We start from the raw sequence: 15,086 nt of genomic DNA, 5'->3' as shown, positions 1-15,086 counted from the left end.
GAAATCTATCTATACCATGGCTGTAATTGCTTAAAGCATTTCTAATGCGCATGCTGATAATTGATTACAAAATGATCACACAGTTACTGTAAGCAGGAGAGAAAGTGAGGCGCTCTTCTTTTTATAAGTGGCCAAGGCGAATATATAGGTGAGCAGGATTCACAGCTGCGGGGTAGTGGAGGAGGAAGGAGGCGTACAAATGGCTGGCAAACTCAGAAGTGTCTGAAGAGGGAGAGATGCCCGTGCTTGTTTAAACCTGAACCCTGCATCAACAAAGCAAAAAGTATGAAAATCTAGAGTGTCAGAGGTACTGAATCAAAGGAACTGTATCTAACGTTCGGAACATCATTGTGGCAGCAAACAACTATTTGCTGTGAAAAGAAATAGTGGAGCATATCTACCTGTGTAGAGGATGAAGGTTGCTCCTCCTCTGTGTGTGTGTCGTGGTCCAAGCTTCTCCTTGATTTGTAGACATAGACGGGCCAGCCGTGCATGCTGTTAGTGCAATGTTGTGCATGTGAGCGTGCCCCACTGGTTCGCTCATGGCTGTTCTCATAGTGTTGTCACGAAAGCGGTCGCTTAACACCGTTAGCATTGTCAGCACGTTCGCCGTAGTTAGCAATGAGCCCTCGGCTCGGCATCGTCGTGTCGAGAGCAGTTGAGAGGCAATCGAATGGCTTCCAAATGCTGATCTCGCCCCTTTAAACTTCCAACCGTGTGCTGAGGAATTTAATTCCGTTCTAACTTTCTCAGACGTGGCTGTTAGTGGCTTCATATAAAATAACATTTTGCATCAACATAAATTGAAGAGAGGCTGATACCCTAAAAAAGCCAGCGTCTTCCTATTGCGCATTAATAAGTCAAATCTTTGACGCTAACGTGGCATCAAGTGTTCTGCCTTCGTTACACATTCATTTCCTGTAAACCGACTTGTGGCAGCTCTGTGATCATTACACGGGTGATCACCGCACATCTGGCGTGGTTACAGGCGGCTTTCGTTGAAGCATCTGAAACAGTGACGAGCCAACAACAAGACAGTTGGCTGTCTGTGTACTTTCCATGTGTGACTAAAGTTTGTGCAAACTGTCGAATCCCATCTTGTAACATGACGCTTAAACTCTGTAGTGTCACTCACTCAATAAGAAGTGAGCACAGGCAGCTCTCCCTGTCTACACTACAGAAGAAGGTCAGGCAACTTTTGATTCCTCAGCTTGAAAAAGAAACAGGGTTTTTATAATTGTTTTATCTGTATGTAGTTAGTAATGGATCCCTTCATTCTACAACAGGGTGGCTTCATTCATTAATCAAACACTGGCTTTTTATCCCAGGCGGAGGCTTCTCACGGTTGTTTCCTTCTCATTCATCCCTCCGACTCAGATGTGATATTTATGTCCTTTGAGCCACACTGTGCAGCGAGAGTTTCAGCCAAATAACGGCACCCACCTGCAGTGAAGATGAATATGTAAATATGAAAAGTAGGTCAGAGATCAGATTTCATCAGGTAAAATCACTGCTGAAATATCCTCTCGCCAAGCCGGGCCTTTCAGCCAATCTGATTCCAGCACCCCCCCCCCCCCTCTGGATAACTGCCATGTTTCGAGGGCAGGCCAGTCATTTAATTAATGCTGTCTGATCAACGTAGTCTTTTGAGCCGGAGTGAAATTCTAACAGAGGTTACATGAACTGGACTTACCATTTGGAAGTATTTGGGCCGGGTGTTTGAGACCCCTCCCTTAAACCTTCTGCCTCCGACGCATCATATCACAGAAGGCCAAATGGCAGGCTTAGTGTTATGGCCCGCCTGGTGTTATTAAAACTCCAAACATGCTAGAGTTTAAATTTGTTTCCATTAATCTGGTTTGCTTGTTTTAATTAGTGGCCTTAAGTTGCAAACATCAGTCAGTCATGCCTGCACTATTTCTCTTTTATCGTTATAATTAGACAGCAGTGAGTGTCACTGGCATTTCATGGGTTAACAGCAATCTAATTAAATACATTTCAAAACAGTTTCTCTCTGTTTTCAAAACGATTCCTTTTTTTTTAAGCTAAGACTATAGGTGACATCTGGGCTAATTGCAGATTAATTCAATTTAACTGCTCGTTTTTCTCAACCTCTAAAGCTAGAGTTTGTTTGCTTTGGCAAAATTCTCAAATGATTTTCAAAACATGTGCAAACCTACGAACCACTGGGCACTTGTTGACAACAGATTTGAACTTCTCATTCTTTTGCTTCTCCCAATATGGCGCCGGCTGAGTCGCCGGCTCGCATCTAACAGTTCCAACAGAGCAAACTACGGCACAAGTGCTGACACAGCGAACGGTGTTTAGAAGAACCCGAGGCTGGGGGGGGGGGGGGGGGCGCTCTGCTTCCCCCGACGACGCCGTTGGTCGGAACGAGATTATCGGCTGTAAGCGCCGTATGTATGAGCACAGTGCACAGCGCCAGTTGTGAGCTAGCCAGTGGGACACGCTCACGTGCATGAACATGCACGAGAAGCACGCGCAGACAGCCGGGCTATGTCAGTGAAGCAGGGAGAAGCTGTGATAAGAACACGCACAAAAGGAGAGCTACTTCCTTCTCTGCTCAGGTAGAAATGACTCCTCTCTACATTCACATAGCAGATAGTTGTTTGCTGCGGTATTGATACTCTGAATCTTTTGCATTTGCACCTTAAAACAAATTAGTCAGTACAATTGTCTATAATTTGCAATAACCAACTCACCAATTAAATACATCTTGCTGATCAAAGCTGAATATGTTGGATCTCAGTCGAATAGTTGTACTCTCCAAATCATGTATGAATTATTTAGTTGTGTAAGTAATCACAGAGTCCACAATGGGCCATTCAATGGATAAAATCGGTCAGGCATACAGCAGGAATATGATCACAGTAATATGGATTTGTTTTTGTAATGCTGGTAAATTGGTAAATTGCCTGTAAGGTGAAACTTGAACTTCACTAATGAATGGGGAGTGTCTCATATCTTACATCAACCAATCTTGCCTTCTGTCAATTTAGTTGACAGGTGCTATTCATGAGTATGGATTTTGCCAAACATTATCAGGTAAGCAATGAACAGGGGCATATTCCTGCTCAAGGGCCAGGAGTACGGATCCAAGGTGCCGAGTGAGGAGACGACCAGCAGAACAGAAGAAGAGGCAGAGGAGCACAAAGACGTAGAGCTGTCCCAGATAACGTACGGGCCACACCATGTAATGCACCATGGCCTTACGCCATGAATGTAAACAGTCTTCAATTATCCAAACACTTCACCGGGAAAACACATATCGTCAGTCAATACTGGAATTATTCATATTACAGTTGAATTTGAGGAAAAAATAAAAAGTCAATAAGTCAGAACAAAAGTCAATGCATGTCTGAGGCGTACAGCACAGGACAGCATTGCAGTACACATATAGTCATATTATATATTTGTGAATTCCAATGTGAAGGACGATAGACTACCTTGTGCTGGTGGCAGAAGAGCAGTTTTTACACCTTCAACAAGAGCTAGACATCATTGAGGCAGCAAAGAATTCGATTACACTCCGAGAGATCCAGAATGCAACCACGGAGGACAATGGCGTCTTACAAAATATCGACTCTGTCAGCTTCTCCACAATAGATGGTGTTAAAAAGACATCAAATGACCATAAAACAACTCTGCAAGGTACCATTTGATAGAAACTGTGATGGGGCTGCGGTATCGGTATGTGCAGGCAAAGTCGAGGTGTGCGCTCCACCTAGTATATTGTACCGTGTTATGGATTTTCCTTCATTATGACTGATATGTATTTACAGTGTATAGTTATTGAAGTTGGAGAGAAGAGCACAGCACATTTGACTTTGTTGCACCTGTAGGATTGTACAGTGGAAGTGATTTGAGACGTTGTTCATTGTGAAATGTCTCACGCCCTTGTGCTTGTGGATGAGGCTGTGCGACTCTGTCAGGGTGTGTACTGAAAGTACAATGAAAAAGTATGTGATTTGGAAAGCGGCTTCAATGTCTCTGCTTGCTGCAATTGATACTGCTTGTGAAGACATCACAGAGGAACATTGCAGGGGATAATTAATGCAAGAATGCCCCGCCCCCCCCCCACATGAAGACTCTCCCAGGGGAACCTTTATGAAGTTCAATGGCTGATTTTGTCAGCAGAGTAAAACAGCTGTATGAGCCCATACAGAGTCATCTTTTTTCTTCTTCTTGCTATGTAATTATCTCTTGTTTTAGTTTCTGTGTCAGCTCACGTCTTCATATTAACTCAGTACTTGGCATCCCGAAGCCTCATCAATACACCACGCTCCTGGGCGCTTGGTGCTTGATGTGTGACAGTAAAGCATGAATGATACAGTGGATTGGGATATGGTCCAAATGCTTCTCTTTTCCTTTACGAAGGCAGAATTGCACTGAGGTGGAGAGAAGTCAGTGAAGAGTGGCCACCAGCTGGCTCTGCCTCTGCCTGCTGTGGCCATATCAGCCGCTCCAGTGGACAACCTTCATTCATTCATTCTGCTCCTTATCTTTGTAAATGAGCACATGTCACGAGTCTCCGTGTAGGAAGGACGAGGCATGAAAAATGCAAAATGCATTTGACAAATGTTGTGAGAGCTGACACACTGGCTATTGCAAGTTGCCACGTCCTGCTTTAATGTCAGCGGCATGATTTGTTGATGCAGGTCTCGTAGTTGCGCAGCACTTCCAATGCTAAACAGCCACAATAAAACACAGGACCCTTTATGTGTAAGGGGCTTGTGATTACAGGAAAGTCTGACTGTGGTATTACATGTTATCCATAGCTCAAACAGGATGTCAAGAATTATGAAACATGCATGAATTAAGTGGGAGGGAGCTTTGGCTTTTACACTTCGTGGAGACACAGGCTGCTAAACTAATTACAGCAGACCGATTTATAATAACAGACGGTACTGTATATGTGAGCACTGCTACAAAAGGAGATCTCCTGTACACTCGAGCTACCTTTCAAGACATGTAATCTTTAGTGATAATGATTTACATGCTACTTTATGGGTTATGATATTCTCCTATCCATCAGGTTCATGACATCATTTTAAAACCCATTTGGATTCTTTCAGAAATACATTGTCATTGATTATTGCAGCATGATGTTTTGCTTAGTTCCTGAACAGAAGCATATGGATATTGCAGATAATGGGAAGATAATGCTTTTCAATGGACATTTACTGTTAATGTAAAGTGGTACTTCAGTGTATTCACTCAGGTTTCCTGCTGTTGTTTTTGATAAAAGCATTCCAAAGTATGATCAATCCAAGCATTTCCAACAAAGGCCTGTGAGGTGTTACAATTCGTCTGGGTGAGATACAGAACCTCCATTTCTCAGTCCCAAAGGCAGAAGTAATAGCCTCTACAGTTACCTCCTTTTCTATCCATTTCTCAGCAAGTGAATCTCTGCTATACCTTAAGGATTATGTAAAACATCATATTAAACAGGATGCAAAAACACTTTTCAAATACCATTTCAACTTATTAAAAGAGTCCACAAAAGATATCTGGACAATTTTCCTCTGTGGTACACGCCAATAATAAAGAACGAGTAGCTGGTCAATGACAGGAACAGCTCTGTAGCTCTGTAAGCTTCAGATAACTGTGGGCAGCGGGCAAATACGGCCTTAACACTTGACGAACTACAGCATACTCCCACCCAAAGTATCGCTCCGATGCTCGGGTGACTTTGCCTGACAGCAAAGGAAAGTCTTCCTAATCAATTCCCTCAGTTTGGATACAAAACCCACATAACCCTGCTGCCTCGCTTTAAAATACAGCGTCTGACTATGACATGCCTTATCAATCACTGTGAATATCTCCTTTGTTCTGCGGCATAAAGGATCTCCTAGTTGTCAAAGCACTTTTCATCCTTGAACTCACGTCTCAGTTGAGCTATAAATAACTGGCATCTAAAACTCCTCTCAGACCCAGCTCATTAGAGCCAGGCATTACACGGAAATAATGGCCACACCACTTGGTTTTATAACAAAGCCAGAATGCAAGCGCATTCACTCAGAGAGGTGGGAATACTGCTAAAGCATTATTAGATTTAAAGTTAAAAAAAAAAAAAAGTGAAATCGTCACTATACGGTGTATAAAAAATAACTCTATTTCCTAAAACTTGAATGAGTAGCTTTCAAGATATGACTCAGTAACTGGGCCAGGAGTGCTTTTTCTTTCACTCTTCCTCTCCCCCCGTCTTTGAGGCTGAATGCATGATAAGCTTTGCCAAAAGTGAGATTCAGCACAGGGCATCTATGCAAAACACACAAACATGAATAACAGCAAAGTAGAGGAGCTATTTTAAAAGGAGGGGGAACGGCAATGATTGTCAAGCACCCATTCCTGCTCATACTTGCGAGTAGTGATTTTAAATGCGACCACGACAGCCAAAGCCCAGTATCATTCATTAATGCCCTGGCTCCTCATTACTGTCTCCTCACTCTTTTGAAGGACTCATTACCTGCATAATGGAATAGTGCTTAGAACAGTCAGACCTTTCCTTAGTGTGAATTAATCACCTACATGCACCGACAAAAAGGGAACTCTCACATTAAATATTATGAAACTTCTCGCTCTGGCTTTCTACTTTTTTCAAAACTTCTAAAAGGTGCACTTCATTGAAGACATGACACTGGTATCATTGAAGACTGCCCCGACGTCTGTCATGTGTCTGCAAGGGCACTGTGGGGGGTGAAGAAAAAAAAGGGAAGCAAGGAAGAAGAAAGATAGATACTTACAGTTGACTGTGACTTTTACTGTTTTGGTGTCAGGAGAGGCAATGTCATTTAAAGCGCTGCATTCGTAGTCTCCGGCCTGGTCCCTTGTGATGCCGGTGATGTTAAGATATTCGCCACTGTCATGCTTCTTGGCTGGAAATAGAAAGAGAAAAAAAAGAGGTAAAGTAATAGGATGTAGAAACACTGCACACCCATAGCTCCAAGCTGTCTGTAACCTATGGATGGAGTGTGGGAAGCCTTCATTTAGAATAAATAGCTTTCAAGTGCACGCCTGAGGAGAAGATGCAGTGTGATTCGGTATTGTACTGAACTCCTGATTAAAATAGAAGATTAGCAGTGCATTGATCCATTCATATTGATATGGTGGCAGGAAATGAAATAATGGTGTGTTCCCAGTCATCCACTCATCATTTGCTCAACTCCACACAATGCAGTTAGAGCTACTTCCTGGAAGAGAGACAGACTGGATGGCTCAATGCACATGTCAGTGCTTTATAGTTAGCCAGCAGTGCCCCAAAGGCAGCAGCCCACGACTGGCATATTAGCTGGAGGGAGTGCAAGACCACACAACCATGTCCGCTCCAATCAGCAAGGGACATTAAGATACTACACGACAGGACAAAATACTGGAGAAAATATTGAAACTGGAAATATGATAACTGGAAAGAAGCAATAATGAGATACAATATGGTGTGTCCATAGTTCAGAGAGGATAATCAGGCTGGCATATAGAAGTGAAGTCATGTTAAGTAAAGTCTTGGCAATAATGGACAATAATCCCCCCCCCCCCCCCCCCCCCCACCACTGATAGATGGATACATGGACAGACAGACAGGCAGAGAGACAGATACACAGACAGGTACAAATATAGAAAACCAATATGACTGGATGTTTTTATATAACATATGATTATAGGCTCTCAGCAGGCAGCGCTGTGTATGTGTAATAAAGAGACCAGAATTCATTTCCAACACTGAGTGAAACTCAGCAATATCTCGTAAAAGAGTAGCCAGAATCAAGACACTCCATGCTTCAGGAGTGGGAACGCTGAAAGTGAGCGGAGTTCTTATCCTGCAGCCGTGGTAGCTTTGTATCTGCTAGCTACTGTGTCATAAAACTTGAAACTGAAGGTATTGTTGATAATGAGCTTTCCTGTCTCCTGTCACACAACAATGGAGTCCAAGAGTCTTGGCAAAGATATTGGTGGCGCCACAAACAACAGCAAAAAGAAAGAAATGTTGATCCATAAACAAGCACCGGATGTCTCTGAAAAACAGAACCGGTAACATGCCAAGAGAGCACAAGGACGGAACAACAACACAAAGGTTGTATAGCGGTGCATAGCTCATAGCTTGGCTTTCCACCAGTGGAGATGCTTTTTTTTTTAGGATTTTTAAAACTTAATCCCACTGATTGGGGAAGGGGGGGGGGGTATAGCAATCAAAGGGTGCAGTGCAAGCTTGGTGTAAAAAGATAGCAGGGATTACGCAGGCCAAGGTGAACATGGTGCAGTTCACCATCATTCCTTACCTTCTCTCTATGACTTTACCTGTGCTATGTATACGTGAGCAGCCATACCTATGCTCTTTGTGCAAATTATGCTGGGGACTTTGACTTTGGTATATCTTTTTCTCAAGCAGCAAATAGGTACGAGAGCACTGAATATATGAGATAGCATGTTACTGTCAAAATCAGCAGCACGTTAGTGATCGCTACAGGAGAACGGGAATCCACTATCAAGTGTTCTACTTCACTGTACTTAATGGGCAGGTTTTTTTTCAGCACTAAATCTAATCCAAAATACTTTAATACATCACAATTCAATTGAACTTAAACAGTTTGGTTGACGTGTGAATTGTTCTTCCTGTAGCTTGAGTGCAAGTCATTGCCTGCGCGGTAGCCCTGCAGACACACTTGGCCTCAGTAATAATAACTCGAAATTTAAGCTTCGACATATGGAGAGGGGATGGAGATTATTATCTGTTTCACTGAATCAGCAGGTATCCTGCTATGCTAGGCTGCAGCCTTAGCCAGCACTTCTGTGCTTGATCAAATACAGCACATCCTCCTAAAAAATGTGGAAAAGAATTGTTTTTTGAATAAGAATGGACGGAAAAGCATGTCTTTAGTTCCATAATCTCATTTTCATGTGTTTGTGAGCGATACAGCACTGAAACAGTAGATATCAGTACCAACATCATCAGTCACCACATTATGATGTAGGCAGATGGCAGTCAAGTTCAGATTACATCTGGATGAGGCAAAGCAAGCATCATTCAGTCATGACTGATACCAAGCATCCTACGGTAAGCACACTGATTCCCACAAACGTCCAACTGTTTCGAAGCTGTGCTTTGCACCTGTAGTCGTACAAGTACCACAATGCATTACCCTGGCCGTGATACTGTATGTTTAATGATGCACCTCTGAGAGAGACAGCAGGATGTGTTCATGTCCAGTAGCTGGTAACACACACAATCGAATAAAAGCAAACAATTAGATATATTCATTTTAATGAATGCCTAAAAATTGCAAACACAGCTTTTATGGATTTGTGTGAACCATTAGTGGTTCCAGTCTGTCTAGCGTGTTTACTGCACACAATAATCGATACTACAAATCACAGAACCTACACAGCGCGGTTATGTCCGCTGCTTTTATTGTGAAGCACTTTCTGACGTCAGCACCAGACAGATGCTGTATAAATGCACTTTATTTGCACAGTTGTGGATTATAAAAGAAGTCCAGACTTTATGTCTCAGTGTCGTGTGTCCCCCCCCCCCCCACCACCACCTTCCTCATAACAAGTAGTTACCATGGTTGACCTGTATGCGGCCCTTACAGCACAGCTCCAGTGTATTTTACTGTAATGGGGAATTATGATGCGCAGGATCTGGAAATCCACTGTGTGCACTTGTGTATTTTACTAGTGCAATGAAATCAAAAGCAGTGACCCATGAGGCCAAGTACGCCTGATGCTTCCAATGGCATTTATGGCGAAATCAAATGAAGCGGTTTCCACAGGAAAGCACTGGGACCTTTGTGTCACTGCACGGGAAACAATAAATCACTAATTTGCCAATGATGGGTTGGGGGGGGGGGGGGGGTGTTTGCATAAGAGAGCATTAGAGCAGTCAATGTACAAAAACCAGAAACGTTGAGTAGAAATAAAACTTGTGGATGGAAGACAATAGAAGTCATGTTCTATGAGACGGTGGTGAGCTGAGGCATGGTGCGATCAGCAGGATGAGAGCAGAGACAGGCTTTTCTCCCTTCTGCCTAACAGGGCTGCACAGCCCCTCAGTCTGCAAATATTTGCATTGGCAACAGGAGCTTGGATGCGATTGACAACGATTTTGAAAGGCAACAATATTATTTCTTAGTCTCTATTTTGCACTCGGTTTGACCTGAAATCGGGGAGGTGACTCCGCCTCCTCAGGGGGAATGCTATTTTACTGGCTTTAGTTGACAGAAGACCTGGGCAAAATCCTAAACTCCTCTCGTGTTTGAGCACTTAACTTTACATAACATTTATGCCAAAGTTAACACATAACAACATTTGATTTCAAATTATAGAGTCTGCACTGGGTCATTCTTACCAATCATGCCCCCCCCCCCCCCTAGATTGTAGGATCGTTATGGTCCTTTTCTTTCAGTTCATCAAATGTCTCTAGACATCAGACAATGGGGAGCGCGGATATGTTGATGAGGTAACTTTTATCTTATGTCAACCACACCGGAAATGTTATTCTTGCCAGCAGAACACGATTTCACTCTACCGGACATATCTGTTTCACCTGATTCAATTTGGTCTGAAGTTGTTTCGTTGCAGGCAGTCGGTCTGATGCACAGTTGTATGGCACCAGAGAGCAGACAATACTGTATCACTGAACACTGAGGATGCAGAGCAGGTAAAGGATAAACTGAAGACGTGGGCAAAGAGAAGGGGGATGATTCGCAGCAGGAAGGAAGTCTATATCAAGTTGAAACAGCAGGACAATTTAACTACATTTGCCTTCAAGGTGGAGTCAACGATTCTTGAGAAATGGGAAGAAGAATTGTATTGGATTAGGATTGTTGACTGCACCTTGAATCATGGTAATTGACAACAAGGATTCAAACCATACAAATGTTAAAATACACCATTTTTGAAGATGGAAAATACCCTTTCCACATTTTCACTTACAGATATAATTGATTTACTCAATGATGGCTCCATTATTTTGAAGTGTCCCAGTAAGCCAGCATGCACAATACCAGTGCCTTATAATTGTCATGCAGCCATTGTTAATGTTATCTAAATGTCTGCTTGCAGAATTCATAGACTACAAATGCAATTGCCAATGTAACTGGCACAGCCATGTGGAACAGGTGTGAGTAATAATGACTCCGACATTCAACAGTCCCCTTTGGTGAGATCCACAGGAGGCATGTAGGCTCCCAATTAAACTGATGGAGCCAAATATTACAGCTCACAAACATGACGGGAATGGTGGAGCGCTGAGCTGATGATTCAGCGTGAAAATATCTTCTAATGACATCTTTGAGATGGTAAAAGACGAGTCAAGCCTCCAAGATGAGTTAGAACGAATGAAGGCTTTGAGGCCATTGCTTGTGTTACGTTACATTGCCGCTTGCTTTTGAGTTTGAATGAAGTCTGTTGTGTTCATTAATCACGCAATGCAGCAGTGGACGTTGCAGAACCACCGCGTGGAGATTTGCACTCTACTGAGTGCACTTTTCTAGTCTACAGCTGAAATCATGCTGTAAATGTCTTCTCTAATGATAACTCACACAGCCTGTAGTCCCACTGGTGAGTGGAGTAAGGTTGAAGAGGTACGTGATTAACTATTATAACCATTACCATCATTAGTCTTCCCACTAAGAATTGTGTTCTTACGACTGGAGAGATAAGATATGGCTTACTCCTGTTTCTATGTCTTTGCTGCTAAATGAATGTCCGTACCACGGACAAATTCTGTTGCTAAGCTGTAATAAAGACATCCAAGAGATGGTCCCTGGTGTGCAAGTTATGTTTTGATACATTGACAATATTGCAGTGTTTAGGCTTCGGAAACGCAGAGGGAAAAGAAGTTTGCTGATAAGTAAAAAGTATTATTGGACTGAATGTGAGTTTTAATTTGTACCAATGTGGCATTAGAGAGATCCCAACATATGTATTTATGTGTATAAATGTGCATTTTGTTGACTGATATCAGTGTAAGAATTCTTATCTTATAAAAAAAGATGAATTGATGTAGTTAATTTTTTTGACCTACGACAGTATTATATACAGTATATGACAATATTGTGAAAAGGTTATTATTTTGTGCCCATATCATTTACATTTAAACTTAAGTATTAAGTGTGGCTTATGACAATTAATGCAAGATATATTGTGTTGCAAGTGTTATACTGTAACATGCATCTCATGATCGACTTATTTCGTATGCAGATATGTTCTATGGACTCCTGTATTGAACAAATACAAAAATACATGTAATACTGAAACAAATGGACAAATTTCCACTCGAAAAATAATCTAATTAGGCTGCAGTCTTTCTTGATAAATGAATGCCAATATATTTAGTTGCATCAGCCTGCCCCGGCTGCAAATGGTATTCTTATCGATTCCAGGAGGAAGGGGGCTTTGTAAAGGTCATAGAAGCCATTATACAAGCGTCGCCTCCTTGATAGAGGCCTATACTTCCAAGATCATTATATGTTGAGTGCTCAACCTTGACATTACAGGAAAACAAAACAGACATAGCATTATGCATCCTCAAAACAATGTGAAGGATAATAGATGGAAGAAAATCCACTGTTGATGTAAGCAATGTTAAACCACCAACAGACCTAACATGCTGAGATATTTGAAAGACTTCCAGAGGCCCTTCTCACCTGAGGGAGATGTCACTCCAAGCAAATTAAAGAAATCATAGCGAGGTTAATTTCACATTCAGCGGCAATGCTCGCAAAGTCCCGTTGCAATTTTCCCACATTGTGTAGGGGAACTGTGAGTACACTTCCTTCAGGGCTGCAATAGACAGATAGGGCAGGCATCACTGAAGAATCCATTATAGCGTAGAGCGGAATTTTCTACATCAATTTATCCTTTTAACTCCTGCAAAATGGAGAACAACCCACGCTGCTTCATTGTGTGATGCTGCCTTCTGGTCCCAACTCAAGGTGTGGGCAAGAACTAGTGGTAGAATGGCACGATGTGCTGCGCCTGCCTGGAAAACATGCTCTGAGTCGGCCTTGATAGCTACTGTAACCCCTACTCTGCGCCCTGGCTGCCAATCTGAGGCCACTAAAATCCAGAGAGTGGAAATGGGCCAGAGGAGGCCCAAGTTATGTCATGTGTGCTTATATGTGATTATATGTGTGCATTCACCTCAGTGACCCACACAATTTACTCACTGTTACTTTCTGTGCCGACATATTCAGCCAAATGCACTGTAGAGAGGGAAACACAATTTACTGTAAGGCAAGGCAAGGCAAGTTTATTTGTATAGCACATTTCAACAACAAGGTAATTCAAAGTGCTTCACATGAAACCATTAAAAGCATAAAGGCAAAAGTAAAGGAGATTTAAAACATACATTGAAACAATAATCGATGTCTCCCTGAGACATTACGCTGCACGCAATCAACCATACACTGCCGCAATTCTGCAATTACTCGCACACAAACCACGTCTGGAAAAGATCTCTGCCGATCTGCGTTTTATAGTGTACACCTTGCACGAACTCGGTCCCGGAGGAAATGGCGATATTTTGTGCACTTTCTAAATTTGAATCGATGTCTCCCTGAGACATTGCGCTGCACGCAATCAACCATACACTGCCGCAATTCTGCAATTACTCGCACACAAACCACGTCTGGAAAAGATCTCTGCCGATCTGCGTTTTATAGTGTATGCCTTGCACGAACTCGGTCCCGGAGGAAATGGCGATATATTGTGCAGTCCTTTTAAAACCATTAAAAGCATCAAAACATAAGGCAAAAGAAAAGGAGATTTAACAGCAATTAAGAACAGTGTAAGAAATAAAATACAGTCGTAAAATGCAGAAATGCAGGAAATTGATTCATATATTAATTGAATGTGGTTCAATTAAAGGCAGCAGCAAACAGAAAAGTCTTCAATCTTGATTTAAATGAGCTGAGGGTCTCAGCAGACCTGCAGCTTTCTGGGACTTTGTTCCAGATATGTGGAGCAGAAAAACTGAACGCTGCTTCTCCATGTTTAGTTCTGACTCTGGGAACAGAAAGTAGACCGGTCCCAGACGACCTAAGGGCTCGGGATAGTTCATAAGGTAGCAGCAGATCAGAGATGTATTTTGGCCCTAAACCATTCAGTGCTGTGTAAACCAACAGCAGGATTTTAAAGTCAATTCTTTGTTGGACAGGAAGCCAGTGCAAAGACATCAGAACTGGAGTGATGTGATCCACCCTCCTGGTCTTAGTGAGGACTAGCAGCGTTCTGAATCAGCTGCAGCTTTCTGACTGACTTTTTACAGAGACCTGTAAACACACCGTTACAGTAGTCCAGTCTGCTGAAGATAAATGCATGGACAAGTTTTTCCAAATCCTGTTGAGACATAAATCCTCTAATCCTTGATATATTCTTCAGGTGATAGTAGGCTGATTTTGTAATTGTCATGATATGGCTGTTCAGGTTGAGGTCTGAATCCATAACTACACCTAGATTTCTGGCTTGGTTTGTGGGTTTTAACATCAGTGATTGAAGCTGAGCGGTGATTTTCAATTGTTCGTCATTGGTACCAAAAACAATTACTTCTGTTTTATCTTTGTTTAATTGAAGAAAATTCTGGCACATCCAGTTGGTTTGTTCAATGCAGTTACCCAGCCCTTGTATGGGATTATAGTCCCCTGGTTACATAGTTATGTAGATTTGTGTGTCATCTGCATAATTATGATAACACACTTTGTTGCTTTCCATAATTTGAGCTAGTGGAAGCATGTAGATGTTGAACAGAAGAGGCCCCAGTATTGAACCTTGGGGAACACCACATGTCATTTTAGTCAGCTCTGATGTGTAATCAGCGACAGACACAAAGTATTCTCGGTCCTTCAAGTAGGATTCAAACCAGTTAAGTGCTGTGCCAGAGAGTCCCACCCAGATGTTTGGTCTTTCTAGGAGTATGGCATGGTTGACCGTGTCGAATGCAGTACTGAGATCCAGTAACACTAAGACTGAACTTCTACCATTGTCTAAGTGGATGTCGTTGAAAACCTTAACAAGAGCAGTTTCAGTACTGTGGTGCTGTCGAAAGCCTGACTGGAAAACATCAA

The 15,086-nt window shown here is 42.3% G+C and overlaps 1 protein-coding gene across 2 annotated transcripts in view; it reads right to left on the bottom strand.

Annotated features, from left to right (window-relative positions):
• Positions 1 to 15,086, bottom strand: part of negr1 (neuronal growth regulator 1) — a 134,884-nt gene that overhangs the window by 45,956 nt on the left and 73,842 nt on the right. For both annotated transcript variants that reach the window (XM_079267813.1, XM_079267814.1), the window contains exon 4: positions 6,768 to 6,899. In XM_079267813.1, coding sequence (XP_079123939.1) covers positions 6,768 to 6,899 — 132 coding nt within the window. The remainder of the gene's footprint in view (positions 1 to 6,767; positions 6,900 to 15,086) is intronic.

This window comes from Melanostigma gelatinosum (genome assembly GCF_949748355.1).
Source record: "Melanostigma gelatinosum genome assembly, chromosome: 4".
Lineage (NCBI taxonomy): Eukaryota > Metazoa > Chordata > Actinopteri > Perciformes > Zoarcidae > Melanostigma > Melanostigma gelatinosum.
Note: the sequence above shows the minus strand (reverse complement) of the source record. Positions and strands in the feature narration are given on the sequence as shown.